The 15,566-nt window shown below is 49.8% G+C and overlaps 2 protein-coding genes across 2 annotated transcripts; one reads left to right on the top strand and one right to left on the bottom strand.

Annotated features, from left to right (window-relative positions):
- The first annotated feature begins 20 nt into the window (after positions 1–20).
- On the top strand, positions 21–5,514 carry PMPCA (peptidase, mitochondrial processing subunit alpha). Its single transcript, XM_050320001.1, has 13 exons — positions 21–78; positions 263–465; positions 570–649; positions 962–1,044; positions 1,324–1,418; positions 1,570–1,670; positions 2,067–2,330; positions 2,556–2,648; positions 2,897–3,015; positions 3,272–3,362; positions 3,486–3,548; positions 3,821–3,965; positions 4,227–5,514. The coding sequence occupies exons 1-13, from the start codon at positions 35–37 to the stop codon at positions 4,394–4,396; spliced, it is 1,551 nt and encodes a 516-aa protein (XP_050175958.1). The 5' UTR covers positions 21–34; the 3' UTR covers positions 4,397–5,514.
- Positions 5,515–6,352: 838 nt separating this feature from the next.
- INPP5E (inositol polyphosphate-5-phosphatase E) lies at positions 6,353–15,524 on the bottom strand. The gene is made up of 11 exons (XM_050320000.1): positions 15,401–15,524; positions 13,591–14,658; positions 11,891–12,014; positions 11,514–11,611; positions 10,806–10,930; positions 10,563–10,682; positions 10,080–10,187; positions 9,162–9,323; positions 8,483–8,598; positions 7,938–8,074; positions 6,353–7,096 (listed from the first exon to the last, which is right to left on the bottom strand). The coding sequence occupies exons 2-11, from the start codon at positions 14,445–14,447 to the stop codon at positions 6,964–6,966; spliced, it is 1,980 nt and encodes a 659-aa protein (XP_050175957.1). The 5' UTR covers positions 14,448–14,658; positions 15,401–15,524; the 3' UTR covers positions 6,353–6,963.
- Positions 15,525–15,566: the final 42 nt, after the last annotated feature.

Here is a 15,566-nt window from a genome sequence, read left to right as displayed (position 1 = left end):
CCACGTGGGCCCGGCGGTCTCGGGTGGCGGCAAGATGGCGGCGGCCATGGCGTGGCTGCGGCGCGGCGCGGCCCGGCGGTGAGCGCGGCCCCGGGGGCAGCGCTGGGGGCCGGGGGGGACCGCCCGGGGAGGGGACAGCGCCCGGCACCGCGGGGCGAGGCGGGCAGCGCCCCGGGGCGCGCAGCGCTGGGTGCCGGCCTCGGCGGAGGCGCTGCCGGCGCGGTGTCCCCGCGCATCCCGACGCTGTCCCCGCTGTCCCCAGGTGCGGGCTGGCGGCCGGGCGGAGCTACAGCGGCGGCGGAGCCTACCCCAGCGTGTCGCTGGCCTGCCCGCTGCCCGGCGTGCCCAAGGCCGTGTTCGCGGCCGCCGAGGGCCGGGAGCGCTTCGAGACGCGGGTGACGGTGCTGGAGAACGGGCTGCGCGTCGCCTCCCAGAACAAGTTCGGGCAGTTCTGCACCGTGGGCAGTGAGTACCCGGGGTGGGGAGGCCTCGGCTGCCCCCGAGCCAGGTGCCTGTGTAAGGACTAGAGGTGGAAAAGTTACGCTGATTTATTCTCTTCTTGACGCCAGTTCTTGTGAATTCGGGATCAAGACACGAAGCGAAATACCTCAGTGGTATCTCCCACTTCTTGGAAAAGCTGGCCTTCTCCGTGAGTACTGCCCTGCCCTGCCCTGCCTAGCACGGGGGCCTGAGCACTACAGAACGGTTTGGGTTGGACAGGACCTTAAAGACCATCCAGTTCCACCCCCTGCCCTGGGCAGGGACACTCCCACTATCCCAGGTCACTCCAAGCCCCCTCCAACCTGGCCTTGGACACTTCCAGGGATGGAGCAGCCACAGCTTCTCTGGGCAACCTGTGCCAGGGCCTCCCCACCCTCACAGAAGATGCTTGTTCTGGGCTACACTGAAGGGTTATAAAAACTTATTGCTTTAATAATTAGTAACATATTTTCTTTCTTAGTCCACAGCTCAGTTTGGCAGCAAGGATGAAATTCTCCTCACCTTGGAGAAGCACGGGGGCATTTGTGACTGCCAGGCATCGAGGTAGGCTCTCCTCCTGCTCTCTTGTAACACTGACAAGCACTTTTGAGTCCCTTTTTCTGGTCTGGGGCAGTAAAAGCCACTTTTTGTTTCCAAGCAGCAGAAATCCATTTGTGGTGGCTGCTGGGAAGCTACAAAACTGAAGCTGAAAGGGTTATAAAGTTAATTTCTATTTCCTTTTGAAAGCATTTAACGAGCAAAGCAGCTTTACCTGACACTGACAGGACCCTGAGTGATCCCAGAAGTGATTTCTCAGCGCAGAACTGTCTGTCTGTGTTGCAGGGACACCATCATGTACGCTGTGTCTGCCGATGCCAGAGGCCTGGACACCGTGGTCAACCTGCTGGCTGACGTAGCGCTGCAGCCCAGGTTGTCAGGTCTGGGAAACACAATTCTCTTGCCTCTAAAAAAAAGATTCTCCAGCGTGTGTGGCTTGCTCTTTAAGATTTCTTCACTAGATTGTGCTCATCAGGAACTTGCCTTGCAGCAGTCGGGGGTTGTGATCTCTCGCTCTCTGTCCCGTTCCAGATGAGGAGATCGAGATGACCCGCACGGCCATCCGGTTTGAGCTGGAGGATTTGAACATGAGGCCTGACCCAGAGCCTCTGCTCACTGAGATGATCCACGCGGTAACACGCGGGAAATTCTGCCTTGCATGCAGTGCCCTGCATTCTCCTCGTTTTTCTGTCAGCTCCAGGATTTATTTTATGTTATCCTAAAAAGGTTTTTTTGTTACTCAGTTTGATTTCAGTGATGGGAGAATTTTGCTGTCACTCCACTCTGAAATCCAGCATTCTGCACTTGTGAGAGATTCTAACCTAAACTAAAAAATATTATTTACAACTTAACCTTTGTGGTTGTGGGTGGCAGTTGATTAATGAAATAACGCCCAGCCTTTCCTCTCTCACACGTCTCAAACACGCTGCCTTAATTCCAAAACAGAAAGGGAAGGTTTAGAGGAGGGGTTTAGAGGGGGAGGGGGGTGAGGTGATATTTGTTCCTTCAATGTGCCTGCTCCCTTTCAGGCAGCCTTCAGAGACAACACAGTTGGGCTGAACAGGTTCTGCCCCGTGGAGAACACGGACAAAATCGACCGGGCCGTGCTGCACTCGTACCTGCGCAGCTACTACACCCCCGACAGGATGGTGCTGGCTGGGGTGGGCATCGAGCACGAGCAGCTGGTGGAGTGTGCCAGGAAATACCTGCTGGGAGTGGAGCCCGTGTGGGGCAGCGGGCAGAGCAGGGGCGTGGACAGGTCCGTGGCTCAGTACACGGGAGGCATCGTCAAGGTGAGGGCTGGAGGGGGTGCCGTGCCCCTTGCTGTCAGTGGGAAGGGCAGGTTTGGAGTCCAGCTGGTTTTTTGCTTTTCTGAGGTTCCATACTGTTCGTGAGCATGAGCCAAAAGTGGCCATGGCAGCTGGTAATGGGGTGACACGTTAATTATCAGGAATGTATCAGACCAGATGCAACAGCAGTGAAAATCAGTCCTAATAACCTGTCTGCTCTTCCCACAGGTTGAAAAAGACATGTCAGATGTGAGTCTGGGCCCTACTCCCATCCCAGAGCTCACCCACATCATGATTGGGTTAGAAAGCTGCTCATTTTTAGTAAGTATTAACCTAAGGTCCTTTGTTTTGGGAGCCCTGTACTTGAAGAATCCCAGAACACTGACTCATTCCATAAACATTGGCACTCTTCCTGCTGCTGTGTTCAGACAAGCAGCTTTTCCACTGACAGTTGGATGCAGGCACTGACCTTCCCACTCCTCTTGTGCCACTCTTTTCTCTCCCCTTTACTCACCCCAGACCCTTGAGAGCTCTGCCATGACCTGACTGAATGTCTTGTTGCAATCCAGGAGGACGATTTCATTCCCTTTGCCGTGCTGAACATGATGATGGGAGGTGGTGGCTCTTTCTCAGCTGGAGGGCCTGGCAAGGGCATGTTCACCCGACTGTACCTCAACGTGCTCAACAGGTTGGTTTGCCTGTTAAGGGGTGGCAGAAACAGTCCCCCAGCAGGTTCATATGGAAGAAGTGAAAGCAAACATCCCCAGGTTATTCTGCTTGAAACAAGGGACTGGTTTGTCAATGAGCATTTTGAGAGGAAGAAAGTCTCACTGGCACTGCTGAGAATCCTGGAAGTGCACTGGGAGGGCACTCACTGTCCGTGTTTAATTTTTACACGTAAATTCTGGGTTTTTAATTTGAAAATGCTGCTTGTGTACCCGCAGGCACCACTGGATGTACAATGCAACCTCTTACCACCACAGTTACGAGGACACAGGTCTCCTGTGCATCCATGCCAGTGCAGATCCAAAGCAGGTACAGAGTCCTGTATTCAAAGACAGGTGTCCTTAAAAAGTAACCACATCACTCAGTACCAGACAGTAATGCTGACACAGTAAGTGTTGTTCTGATCTTCTTTCAATGATCTGGTTTCTGTAGGTTCGGGAGATGGTGGAAATCATCACCAGAGAATTCATCCTCATGGCAGGAGCAGTGGGAGAGGTCAGTAGCACATCTGAACCTGCAGACGGTCTTTGAGTTGAAATAATCCCTGGAAGTGTCCAAGGCCAGGGTGGACAGGGCTTGGAGCAACCTGGGGTAGAGAAAGGTGTCCCATGACTGGGGGATGGAAAGAGATGAGCCTTAAGGTCCCTTCCAAGCAAACCATCCTGGGACTGTGTGAACACACTGCAGAACTCCTCCATGTTACCTCGTGTCAGGGAGCAGCCACCACAATTTTTGGAACATTATTTGTGTTTCCTGCTCCTTCACAGGTAGAACTTGAGCGAGCCAAGACGCAGCTCAAATCCATGCTCATGATGAACCTCGAGTCTAGGCCGGTGATCTTCGAGGATGTGGGAAGGCAGGTGTTGGCCACAAACACAAGGAAGCTACCTCATGAGCTGTGTGCCCTCATCGGTGAGTACACCATGCCTTGCCTTGAGTGAATGTAGGTGCAGTTGGGGCAGGGCCACTTAGAACATACTCTTGCAGCACAGCTGAATTACTGCAGAAATATATTTCAAACTGTTCTTGATGGCTTTCAGGGTAGCACAGGGCTTATTTTAGTCAGAAGGAAGGAAAAACCAGAAGCATGGAAGAAAAGTGATTGTTTCAGCATGATTATACTTACGGTATTGTCGTCATAGTCTGCCTTTGTTTTTTTTTTTTTGCCTGCAGGTCAGGTGAAACCTACTGATATCAAGAGGGTGGTCACTAAGATGCTCCACAAGAAGCCAGCTGTGGCTGCCCTGGGTGACCTGACAGACCTGCCCTCCTACGAGCACATCCAGACGGCGCTTTCCAGCAAGGACGGGCGGCTCCCGCGGCTGTACCGGCTCTTCCGATAGAGCAGCACGTCCTGCCAGGCTCACAGACTCCCTTCTCTTGGAATTTTTTTTCAGATTATAATGTTGCTGTACCACCCTCCCTCCCCCCAGAGCTTCCCAGGCATACTGTGCAAACCATGGAGCTGTGCTGCCAGCGGGCAAAGCTGCTTCGGAGCACCGGACCGCGAAGAGCTCGCGTGGGATTCCTTCCCGAGGGATGTGGCGGCACCTTAAAGAGCTTGGCTTACACATCTGAACTCGAGGAATATTTATAGCTGTTACCAAGGTGAACAAAGACCTGCTCAAACTGAATTAGGACTATTATAATAGTTATTATCCCCGTCAAGTTTGGCAAAAAGGTTCCTGCAGTCCAGGTTTTGTTGCAAATCATGGATTCGTTTCATCAGCAGTCCCCACTGGGAGTCACGTGTCTGGGAATAACTTCATCATTTTGCTGGAGCTCAGAGGGAAGCAGACCCAGGGCATAACCAAGTTTCTGTGGAGTTCATCTGCAGGGATACTGTGCATAATGCCACACGGACACCTGAGAATGAAGATGATCCTGTTCTTCAGGTTTTTCACCCAGAAGTGAACTGTGCTAAAGAATAAAAGTTCTTTTCCTCCAGGGTTGCTTCACAAACAGTTATTAAAGGAGTTGCTGCTGCACCTTAAAACTTTGTACCTCATTTCCTCAGCGTCACTCAGATGAACTTAAGGGCTTGCAAAAAGAAGACACAATCATCTGTCTCAGATGTCCCTCAGCTGGGAGTCAAGATCACAAAATTACAGCCTTTGGAAACCTTATGGTGGTGACCGACTCCACGTTCCAGAAAGCCAAGTGCCACTCGTGACGTAGTGAAGAAATGGAGACTCAAACGAGGAATAAAACATTTCATTTACGTAATCCCCCAACTCATGGGTTTAAAAACATGAACTCACTGCTAGCTGTGTGTGGTGAGGAGCAATCAAACTGGGAGCAGAGCACTGTGAGGCAGCTGTTTACCTGCTTTACCCCATCCTTTCCTCATGCAAATGTTGACAAAACGTTGCATTGTTTCCTGTGCAGCCCACAGTCTGGAAATCCTGTTCAGTTGTTGTGTATGTTTGTAAGGAAATAAAGAGGCCTCTAAACAGCTGGAGCAAGTAGTAAGACTTCTGAAATTCATCAGCCAAGGGCTGTGTTTTCTTGCAGTGGCAGGTGAAACGTGCTTTGTGTGTTCAATTCTAAAAATCCCAGAGAAATCTGTCCTGCTCTTACAGCTGGAGACAAATGGCTCAGGTCACCCAAACATGCATCACACAAAGAACTCTGGGTTCTGACAACAGTAAGAGCTGGCTCTCAGTTAAGGTATTGCATTAATTTATTTTTTATTCCTTTAAAAAGAAAGGAAATCCAAGTGCCTGATGGCTACAGACAGGTCAGTGCCATAAGTGTACCGCAGAACAGAAGCTCTGTCTTGGACAGGTTGCATAGTCAGCAGCACTTCCTCCAAGGTGTTTGCTGGGTGTTTTAGGTACTAAAGGTGATGAATGATCCAGCCCATCTGTGCCCATGAGGAGTTTTTAAGTATTAGCTGTACTTAACAGTTGACCGGTGCCACACTGGTCCCTGTAGCATGTTTAGCCTTAAGACAACGCTACTTCAGAAAGAGCAAGTTACTGACAGTTCACCGAGTTGGAAAAACAAAAACCAAAAGGACCTGACTGGGACTGGAGGTGATGGAACTGCGAGGAGCTGACTGGGCTCTGCAAACCTCCCTGGTACACTCACTTGGCATCACTTTGGTGAAGCATCACACAGTACTGTACTTTAAACCGTTCATTTCAGTTCAGGTGCCCTGCTGCTGAAGGCAGGGAGTGTTTTGTGAGCCCTGGAGAGGGCAAGTGAGGTCAGGGAGGGATTGTTTCAAGCAGCCAAATATATGGCCTGAGAGCAGGGTTATTTACCCCCTTAGTAACAGAAGGCCTAGAGAATGATTATTGAAAGGCAATGTTTTCTACACTTCGATGTACAGGAGTACATTCACACACATCCTGCTGGAGAGGACCCAAGAAGCCCAACACAGGAGCACCATCCACACACAGAACTGCCCAAGTTCATCAGCTGGTCCCTCGTACTCATTTTACAGAATACTGAACACTTGGCTACAGAGAAGGAGCAAAACCCAACCCCACACTGTATGGAAGCAGATCTGACCAAGCCAAAGGAGACAAACAAAAAAATTCACCTTCCTGCAGGCTTGTCTTAGGTCCCCTGGCCCAGGTGATGCCAGTTCCAGCAGCTGTGCCCCTGTGTGGAGTCCTCCTACAACCAACAGGCTGCACCCAGTGGCTTCCTAAGATAGTCTGGTTAAAAAAAAAAATCCATTTTACCTGTTGGGATGGATGTCTTAAATAACTGACTCCTTTTCTTCGGCAAAAGCACTTGAGCTACGTGGATTAGCTCATGCAGATGAATCCAGGATGAGGTTTAAGACATTCTTCACAACTGCCAGAGTGCTTAAGCAGACAATTCCCTGCAGGGTTTGCCAGGGCCTGAAATCCTCTTTTCAGGGCACCTCTACCACAAGCATTGCAGGGCTCTCAGCTCAAGAAATGCTACATATGCTGCTGGATTTTTGGTCCTTTTGCTCCCGCCGTTTCTGAAGTTCCCTCGTGATCCTCCTCTTTATTCCCATTAAATACAGTTCTCTGTCAAACTGCCCCGCAGCAAGTGGAATGCTACAACAGAAACACAAGCCACAGATCAGGGCATAGATGTATTCCTGTTTGCCCAACATTTGTCAATTAGTTGATACAACAAAGGCCAGAAATCTAATTTTTACTTTCTTAATGCATTCAGCTACTGCTGTGGGAGAAACAATAGTTGTTCTTCCACAGCAACAAGTTAAGGTTTTTCACAACACATTTAAATGGAAAAAATGCAGGTTATAAAAGGGAAATGTGCTTTCAATTTAAGCATGAGTATTCATAAATAAAGAATCTTTATGATCCTAAACCAAACCCCACTGATCAAATGCTTTGGGAAATCACCATTTTCTAGATAGGTCTTAAAATCCCTGACCATGCTGTTCACAGAAAAGAGAATAAATAAATTTTACACACTAGTAAAACAGTCCACGGTTGGACATCAGGAACTTGGATGATCTCAAAATACTCCACTGATATCCAGCTATGCTGAAATGCAGGCTCAGCTGGGGAGGGAAAATAGCATTGATCCCAAAAAGGGAAAGGAGAAGAGAAAAGGAAAGCTGCCCATGCTGACAGGGGAAACAAAAAACTGCATCTCAGATAAAACACAGATTTATAATCAATTCCAATGGGCTCTTTATCCCCCTCAGGAGGATTAAAGGACCTGGAAGCAGGGATTTCAGCTGTCAGTGCAAGGTTTAAGCTCTCACTGCTCTGACCACCAGCATAAAAATCAAACAGGCTGCAGAGATCTACATGGGATAAACTCTATTTTTAGGAATTCTGAGAGGACAAACTCCAAACAGGAACATATCCCCAGGATCCCTGGAGCCACATGCAGTCACACAGAGCAGCACAAGGAGGTACTAACTTGTCTCTGCCAGGCCTCACTTTCACACGGAACAAGGCAAACACAGGGCGATGGTCTGAGGTTTTGATCACAGGACAAGAGGAATATTTGACAGCCTGGATGTCGTCCTTGTACCGGCTGCGGAACACCACCCGGTCCTGGAGACAGAGACAGAGAGGGGAGAGTGCTGGGAACTCCCTCTGCACATCCACCCACCCTGGAAAGCAGCACTGCTTCACAAGAGACAAACCCACTCATTTATCACCCTCACTTAGTGGAATTAAGTGTCTTGGGCAGGGATCCATTCATGAGGTGTGTGTGTCTGACCACAAGAGCTGTTCTGTGCCCAGCTCTGAGCACAGGGGAGAATCCAGAATCCACTCAAACAGGATGTAAGGCAGGGAAAATGAGGTTAATGAGCCTGTGCCAAACTCTCCCTGTGCTCACAGGTTCAACAATCCTTTCTTGCAGACCAGACCCACGTGCCCTGCTGCCCTTAAGCCACAAATCTCAGCACATCTGGATCCCCTTTGGTGCAGGTGTGGGGTGCTGAAATCATCCCTTACCGTGTAGGAAGGAGTCCTTTGTTTGGAAGTGGTGTCATAGCTGTCCTTCCCTATGTCAAACTTGTAGGAAGGGCGGAAATGGATATCAGCCTCTTGGAATCCTTTGAAAATAGACCCTGTAAGGGAAGAGAACAGCTTGAACAAATTCCTCCTTCCTGAGAATCCAGCACATTTCTGCACTGATTCTACTAATGCTGGCTAGAAACAACAGCCATGCACATATGAGACTAGAAAAACACGGGGTCAGGCTCCAGAAAGGGAGGAAGCTCAAGTTCTTACACAGTGAGGGTAAAAAATAGCCAGTGGATATTTAGTCAGTGGCCAATTGAACAAAGAACACCTGGTCCATGCACCTCCCCTTCCACTGAAAGCTTGTGCTGCTTTGCAAATGTTTAAATGTTCAAATCTAAATTCCCTGGACACTGTGACAGAATGGTGTCCAGGTCATGGAGTCAGATGAAACAGCAGCAAATGGTTTGGGAGGTTACACTATGGATAAAATGCTCCAGCAAAAGGTTCCTTGACACTTCTGCCACTGTGTTTGACAACTGCTGACTTCCTTTTTTAGGGAATGCAACAAAAGGAAGCAGGAAAGGTCTCCAGTAAATTGGCTGTGATTAGCCCTGTGTGCAGATATCTTTGTTCCTGGGGATGAGGGAGGAGAACAGCTGCCTCTCACCCCGACTCATCTCACTGGTGAGCTGGTCATACACCAGGAGCCTGGACACGTCCGTGTCCGGGTTCTGCTTCAGGATGGAATCCACAGTCTCTCGGTCCTTGTTCAGTCGGAAGTTGAAGTCACCAAACCAGAAGACTTCATCAAACCGAGTTGTGACATCACCTGCAAAGTCAGGCCACAGTTGTTCAGGATATGCTGCCAGATATGGTCAAGGAACAGGCATAAATCCCTCCTTCTCCCTACCAGGAGATGTGATACTTGAGCACGATTTCTGCCTGTGACCAGCACAGAGTATGGTTATAAAAAACCCAGCAGAAACAGAACAGAAAATTTAAACATCATAGAAAATAAGGCTGAAAAGACACCAAACAATCTATAGGACCTAAACCCAGGGTGAACACAAAACCCTAACGCTACACTGCAGATAAAGAGTCAATTCATCTTTCTAGAAAAAAAACTTGGCTACTTATCTAGGCATGATGTTATCAGCACAGTACTGAGAAACAATAATGGAATTTGGCAAACAATACACTGCCCTGTGTACATGCAAAGTGACACAACGTTCCTTAAGTTTAGAAATAAATGAATTCCTAATTGCTCTAGAAACATTTGGAAAGTAAAACACATCTGTAATACTGGTATTAATTACACCAAAATTATCATATTGCTGGAAAAATACATCAGATAAAAATTCCTTTTTGAATTTTTTCTCTCCCATTGCAATTTTTTTCTCAAATCCCCCTCCAAAATATCAAAAAGAAAAGAATTGTGTGATTAATAACCATCCTCAGACAAAAAGCCCTGTGGTCTCTTTTTATACTCTCTCAAATTATAACTCTCATTTTCTCTTCCTTACTGCAGACTGAAAGACAATGCACAGCCTGTTGGGTTCTCACACAGTCATGGTTTCACACTTACTAGAACTGGATCGATATGGATTTGTGTCTGGAACATTCTTGGGAAGTGTGAGGGCTTGAATGGTTTTATTGTAGTCCAGTTTCCTCTCATTCACTTTACTGTCCCCAGCTGAAAGACACAAACCCCATTACTGCCAGTGATGAATCATTTTCATTCAATGACCATTTTTGGTTATAACAGGAGCTTCCAAAGGGCATCAGACATTTTCCATGTGTAAAAAGGGACACTGACCCAGGGAACTCACACACTGAAAAATAATGACAGAAAGCGTGGAAAAAGGAATCCAATGGTGCAGAGTTCATTTCTGTTTCAATGAACACAGTTCTTTTGTAAGTTTGTTACCAAACAATCCTCCTCCCTTATCGTTCTCAGCTCAGCAATCCTGAGCTTTGCCTTCAGCCTGTCCTGCTTTTTTACCTCTGTACAGTTCCCTCCCCTCCATCCTCAAACAGGACCCTTCTAGCAAGATTGTAAATGTCTCACATGTGAAGTGGGAGGTGATGAAGAGAAAGGAGGTCCCAAAAAACGTGAAGCAGATTCCCAGCGCTCCCTTGGTTTTGATCTGAGATACGATTCGAGTTGTCACCGTGGCGTACTCCACTTCTGGAAGGAGAAAAACCAGATGCTTTCACTGAAAGCCTCCAGGGACAGTGAGCAGGGAAGAGAGGAGAGGGAGAAAAAAGCCAGGCCACTGGCTGGCAGCAGTGCTTTCAGCTCCCCACACACCTGAGCAGAACCAGATGAGGTCCCTGCGGATGAAGACCGACATGTAGAGCACCCCGTGCGCGGCCGAGTAGAGCAGGACGTAGTGGGGGCCCAAAGTCTCCTGCAGGCGGATCTCCCACTCCCTTCTGCAGGAAAGAACAACAGCTGGATCACACAGACAGTACAGGAGACAACAACCAGAGAGGAGATCAGTATTGTGGAAGCACAGCAGTCCCTCTGATACAGAACATCAATGAAGAGTAAGCAAAACCTCCACTGAACTGCTCAGAGCCCCTCAGAGCTGGGCTGAGGCGCCACAGGAATCAGCAGGATTTTGGCATCAGCTGCTCTAACAGGACCAAATTCTGTATGCCCAGAGAAGCTGTGGCTGCCCCTGGATCCCTGGAAGTGTCCAAGGCCAGGTTGGACAGGGCTTGGAGCAACCTGGGCTAGTGGAAGATGTCCCTGCTTATGGCAGGGGGTGGGACTGGATGAACTTCAAGGTCCCTCCAAACCCAAACCATTCCATGACTCTATGATTTACAGATCTTTGTGCCTTTTTCCTCTAAAGTCCATTTCCAATGGTGCTCATGCACTGAATTCTGTCTTATTAAATGGGCTGATTAGTGAAAATATTAAGATTATGATGGATACTATTTCCAGGCTAATTCAAAGCAATGTAATTAGTTAACAATAAAATAATATAGTTCATTACATTGTTTATGCTACCTGTCTGGACAGCCTTCTTGAACCCCAATGACATACATGTCCTGGGCATAGTCAGGGTCTGTTGGCAATAAGAAGTCATCCAGATTCACTGGAAGTTCCTATTATAAAAGAAATTAAAAAAAAAAAAGAAAGAAAGAAAGAAAAGGGAAAAAAAAAAAGCAATATTAGTTGTGCTCAGATTTACAAGAAAAGTACCTTGTTTTGATAAAGATGATTTGATAAAGATGATTTGATAAAGATGATTTGATAAAGATGATTTGATAAAGATGATTTGATAAAGATGATGAACTCAGTTTGATGAGGAACATATTCATGAACAGAAAAACATCAGTAAAGCTGGGCTAACTTTACCACTGTGGAGACTTCTGTGCACTTACCTTCTGACCCTGCATGTTCCAGGTGGCCACAAAAATTCCAATACTCCGATCAGGGAAATATCTGCTCAGTTCTTCTGCTCCCAGTAAGGCACCACTTGCCATAAGGCTGCCTTCCAAATAGCTCCTGTGAACAGAAGATCCATAAAAGAGCATCCAAGGAAAGGGAATGGGATAATGATTTGTAATGCTTGAATCTTGAGTTATTCAAGAGTATATCTTTAAGAAGAAGGTATTTAGTATTTAAATACTGTTCTGCTTGCCTAAAGTTCCCTATAGAGGTCCAACTCTTATGGAGAGTTTCTGGATGATCTACAATAAAACAAAACCACTCGTCATAAAGCAGCCTTTCAAAGCCAGGACAGGAGGATGATGGTGAGGCTGATGCTGCCCAGGTGCTGTGATGAGAAGGCTGAAGCCATCTAAGTCTTCAGCCCCAGACACAGAATGAAGAGATTGGTTTGGTAACCTGGCCCAGGTTGCCCAGAGAAGCTGTGGCTGCCCCATCCTGGAAGTGTTCAAGGCCAGGCTGGACGGGGCTTGGAGCAACCTGGGCTAGTGGGAGGTGTCCCTGCCCATGGCAGGGGTTGGACTGGACGGGCTTTAAGGTCCCTTCCACCCCAAAGCAGCCTGTGATTCCATGGTGCTGCAGCATCTTGAAGCACCTTGGTTTACTTGCAGCATCAACACAGCTCCACCATGCCCAGTGTTCCAGCACCAAGTTGCTCCCAATCAAAGACTCAAATTCACACTCATTCCCAAATTCAGCTCATCAAATAAACACTTTATTGAGCCTGAGGTCTCAAAACATCACATTTGGAAAGGACAGATCCGTCCCACACCTCCTGCCCCTCCAAAGGACACGCTGTTTACACAGGCAAGGGCTGCTGGCACAAGGACTGCCCGTTGAATAAGCATTTTTAATCTCGCTTTAAGCTCTGCAAATAACGATGACAACACAATGTCAGGGAGTGCTGGGCAACCCACTGTCTCCAGCTGCTTCAGGGAGGGAAGTGGAAGAAAACCCTCATGAGAAACAAGTAACAATATATCCCGAGGGGCTTTTTTACCAGTTAGTAACACTTAACACTTTATCTCAGAATTATTTTCCCCTCTAGCACTGACTCTCAATCTTTGAATCAAGGACTAGATTCTTGCCTGGAGAAGCTGGGGCAGAGTAGCTCCTCTGGACACTGGAGCAGTTCCCAAGAGGTGATTTGATCCTGCCAGAAGCCAAACAAGCACAACACCTGCAGAGGACCCACAGCACCTTACAGGACAGTGGTAACACTGCATGTCCTGCATGATAGTTTCAAGCTAGAATATTTGGGTATTTTTCCTGCCATTTAACACTTTAGTTCAAGCCCAATGTACTTTTAGATTTAAAAAAAAGCAGTTCTCCCAACTGTTGGCATGCACAGGTACTGTTTGCAAATTTTCAGAACAGGTTATGTAAATATTACAAACAAACTGACAGCAAACCAAACATAGGAATGAAAATAATCAGGTAAGAGGAGTAAACACAGAGTATCTGTACCGATCCCTTCATCTTCCATCTGTTTCCAGTCTCCACAGCAGGTTAAATAACATGGAACGACTTCCGTGCTTTCTGAGCGGTCGGACATTCCCAGCCCTTGTCCAGTGGGATTCTCCTCCCTGCTAACACCCCCCAAACTTTTGCCAGGAGAAGCTGGGGGTCTTACCTGCTGCGGACATCCTTGGCTCGGATGGGGGTGAGCAGGCTGAAGGTGGATTTCATGGAGTCTGTGGAGCAGCTGTCGAACACCATCCCGTTGCCGTGCAGCCGGGTGTCGCTCAGGCTGCTGCTCACCCTCCCAAACTTGTGCTGAGAATAATGTTGGTAATCCAGACAATCTGAGTCGATCCTATTAGCTGTCCTCGGGGTGTGAGAGGCCACGTTGAGCTCCACGGGGGGCAGGGGGCGAGCCGGCATGATTTGGGACAGGCGGGGTTTGCCTCCCGCGAACGCTTTGCCCCGCAGCAGCCCCCCGAAGGCACTGGAGATCTCCGAGGCTCGTTTCCCCAGGTCGGAGGTGCTTCCCCTGCTCTTCCCCACGGCACTGGCTTCTGAGGCGTCTGGTGAGCTGTGCAAGGAGTCCTGCTGGCAGCAGGGATGGCAGGGGCTCGCCCTGCCCCTGTTGGGAGGGCTGGGGGACGCTTCCTGCAGGGAACCGTTGGAGGAACTCGTGTCGTTGGGGTCAGTCAGGCTCTCCTGGCTCGTCCTAAAGCGCCTCCACCTCCTCCAGCTCTTCTCATCCAGGGATGCAGCACGTTCCAGCCGGGGCTTCCGGGGAGGCCTCGGGGTGATCGATTTAATTTTCATATTGGCTTTGAGTTCCTCTGGGAGAAGCTTTAAGGTCTCACTTACAGGGATGCCCACACTCACAGGACCTTCGGTAGGAATTGCCACACGGCCACCAGCCTCCTTTTTGGCTGCTTTTCCGGCTTTTTTAGCCTGCAGGTCCTGCACTGCTCCACCCTCCATGCTCTGGGTAACACACACCCTTGAGTGCTGTGGAAATCCATTTGGAGTGCTCATCCTCCCCCAGGTACCAGCTGTGGGTGCTGCTCCAGGTGAAAAGTTCCTCACAGCATAGTTTCCTTCCCTTTATCACCCTGTGGGTTCACAGGGCTTCAACGACGCCAGCAAGGCATGGGAATTGCAGACAGCTCAGTCTTTAGCTGGGAATGAAGGGCAGGTGCACGCGCAGGCAGATGCATTGTCTGAAAAATTCCAAGGTGTGGGATACCTGGTTTTTCCCAAGAGAAACACATAAGGATAAAAAGTTATCGAGCTGCAAATTGTGATGCTTAATCATAAAGCATCTCCTCGCAGGACCTCCCTCCAGCACAACTCAAACCTTAGCGTGACCTTGTTAGAAAAACACTACTATTTCTTTTATCAAGAGCAGAGCAGAGAACTGACCCCCTCGCTGCTGCAGATACCAGGGTAGTGTGCACAGTTCTGTAAGAAAAGGCTGTGTGCCCTCTCAGAACGAGAGGAAACCCGACCTGCACACAAAGCGCAGCTCGCTCTCCTTGCCGTACACACACACACGGCGTCACCAGCACACCGGGCTGCCCGAGGCCAGGAAATTTCCACCCGTCTCACAGCAGGGAAATCATCGCCGCCGCCTTTCCGCGCCTCGCACCGACCGCTGACACCGAGCAAACACCCGAGGGAGGGCTGGGCTTGGGGGGATGGAAACGGCGTTCAAGGCAAAGCCCTCCAGGGGTGGGGGGAAGCACCTCGTCATTCTGCGGCTGCCGCGCTCCAACCCGGCCCTGCGGCCACCCCCGCAAGGGCGACACGCGGCGAGCGCAGCCCCGAGCGCGGGTTCCGCACGGCGGGGGCCGCCCCCGCATCGCATCCCCCGGGCGGGGCAGGACGGCCCGGCCCTGACCCGGCCCGGCCCGGCCCGGCGCGGCGCGGCCCTCACCGGCACCGCCGCCCCCCTCCCCGCCCCGGGTAGCACGCAGCGCGGGCCTTACCGGCTCCTGCTGGGATTCTCCGCGTTCCCCGCGGGGCTCGGCGGCGGTGGCGGTGGCCGTGCCGGTCCCGGTGCCGGTCCCGGTGCTGGTCCCGCTGTCGGTCCCGCTCTCGCTGAGCCCGCCCCGGCCCCTCCCTGGCAACGGCGGTGGCGGCGCCGGGCCCGGC

Source organism: Myiozetetes cayanensis, unplaced genomic scaffold (genome assembly GCF_022539395.1).
Source record: "Myiozetetes cayanensis isolate MyiCay16 unplaced genomic scaffold, myiCay2020 scf23, whole genome shotgun sequence".
In the NCBI taxonomy this organism is placed as follows: domain Eukaryota; kingdom Metazoa; phylum Chordata; class Aves; order Passeriformes; family Tyrannidae; genus Myiozetetes; species Myiozetetes cayanensis.
The sequence above is the reverse complement of the archived record's forward strand: the minus strand, read 5'-3'. Positions and strand labels throughout refer to the sequence as shown.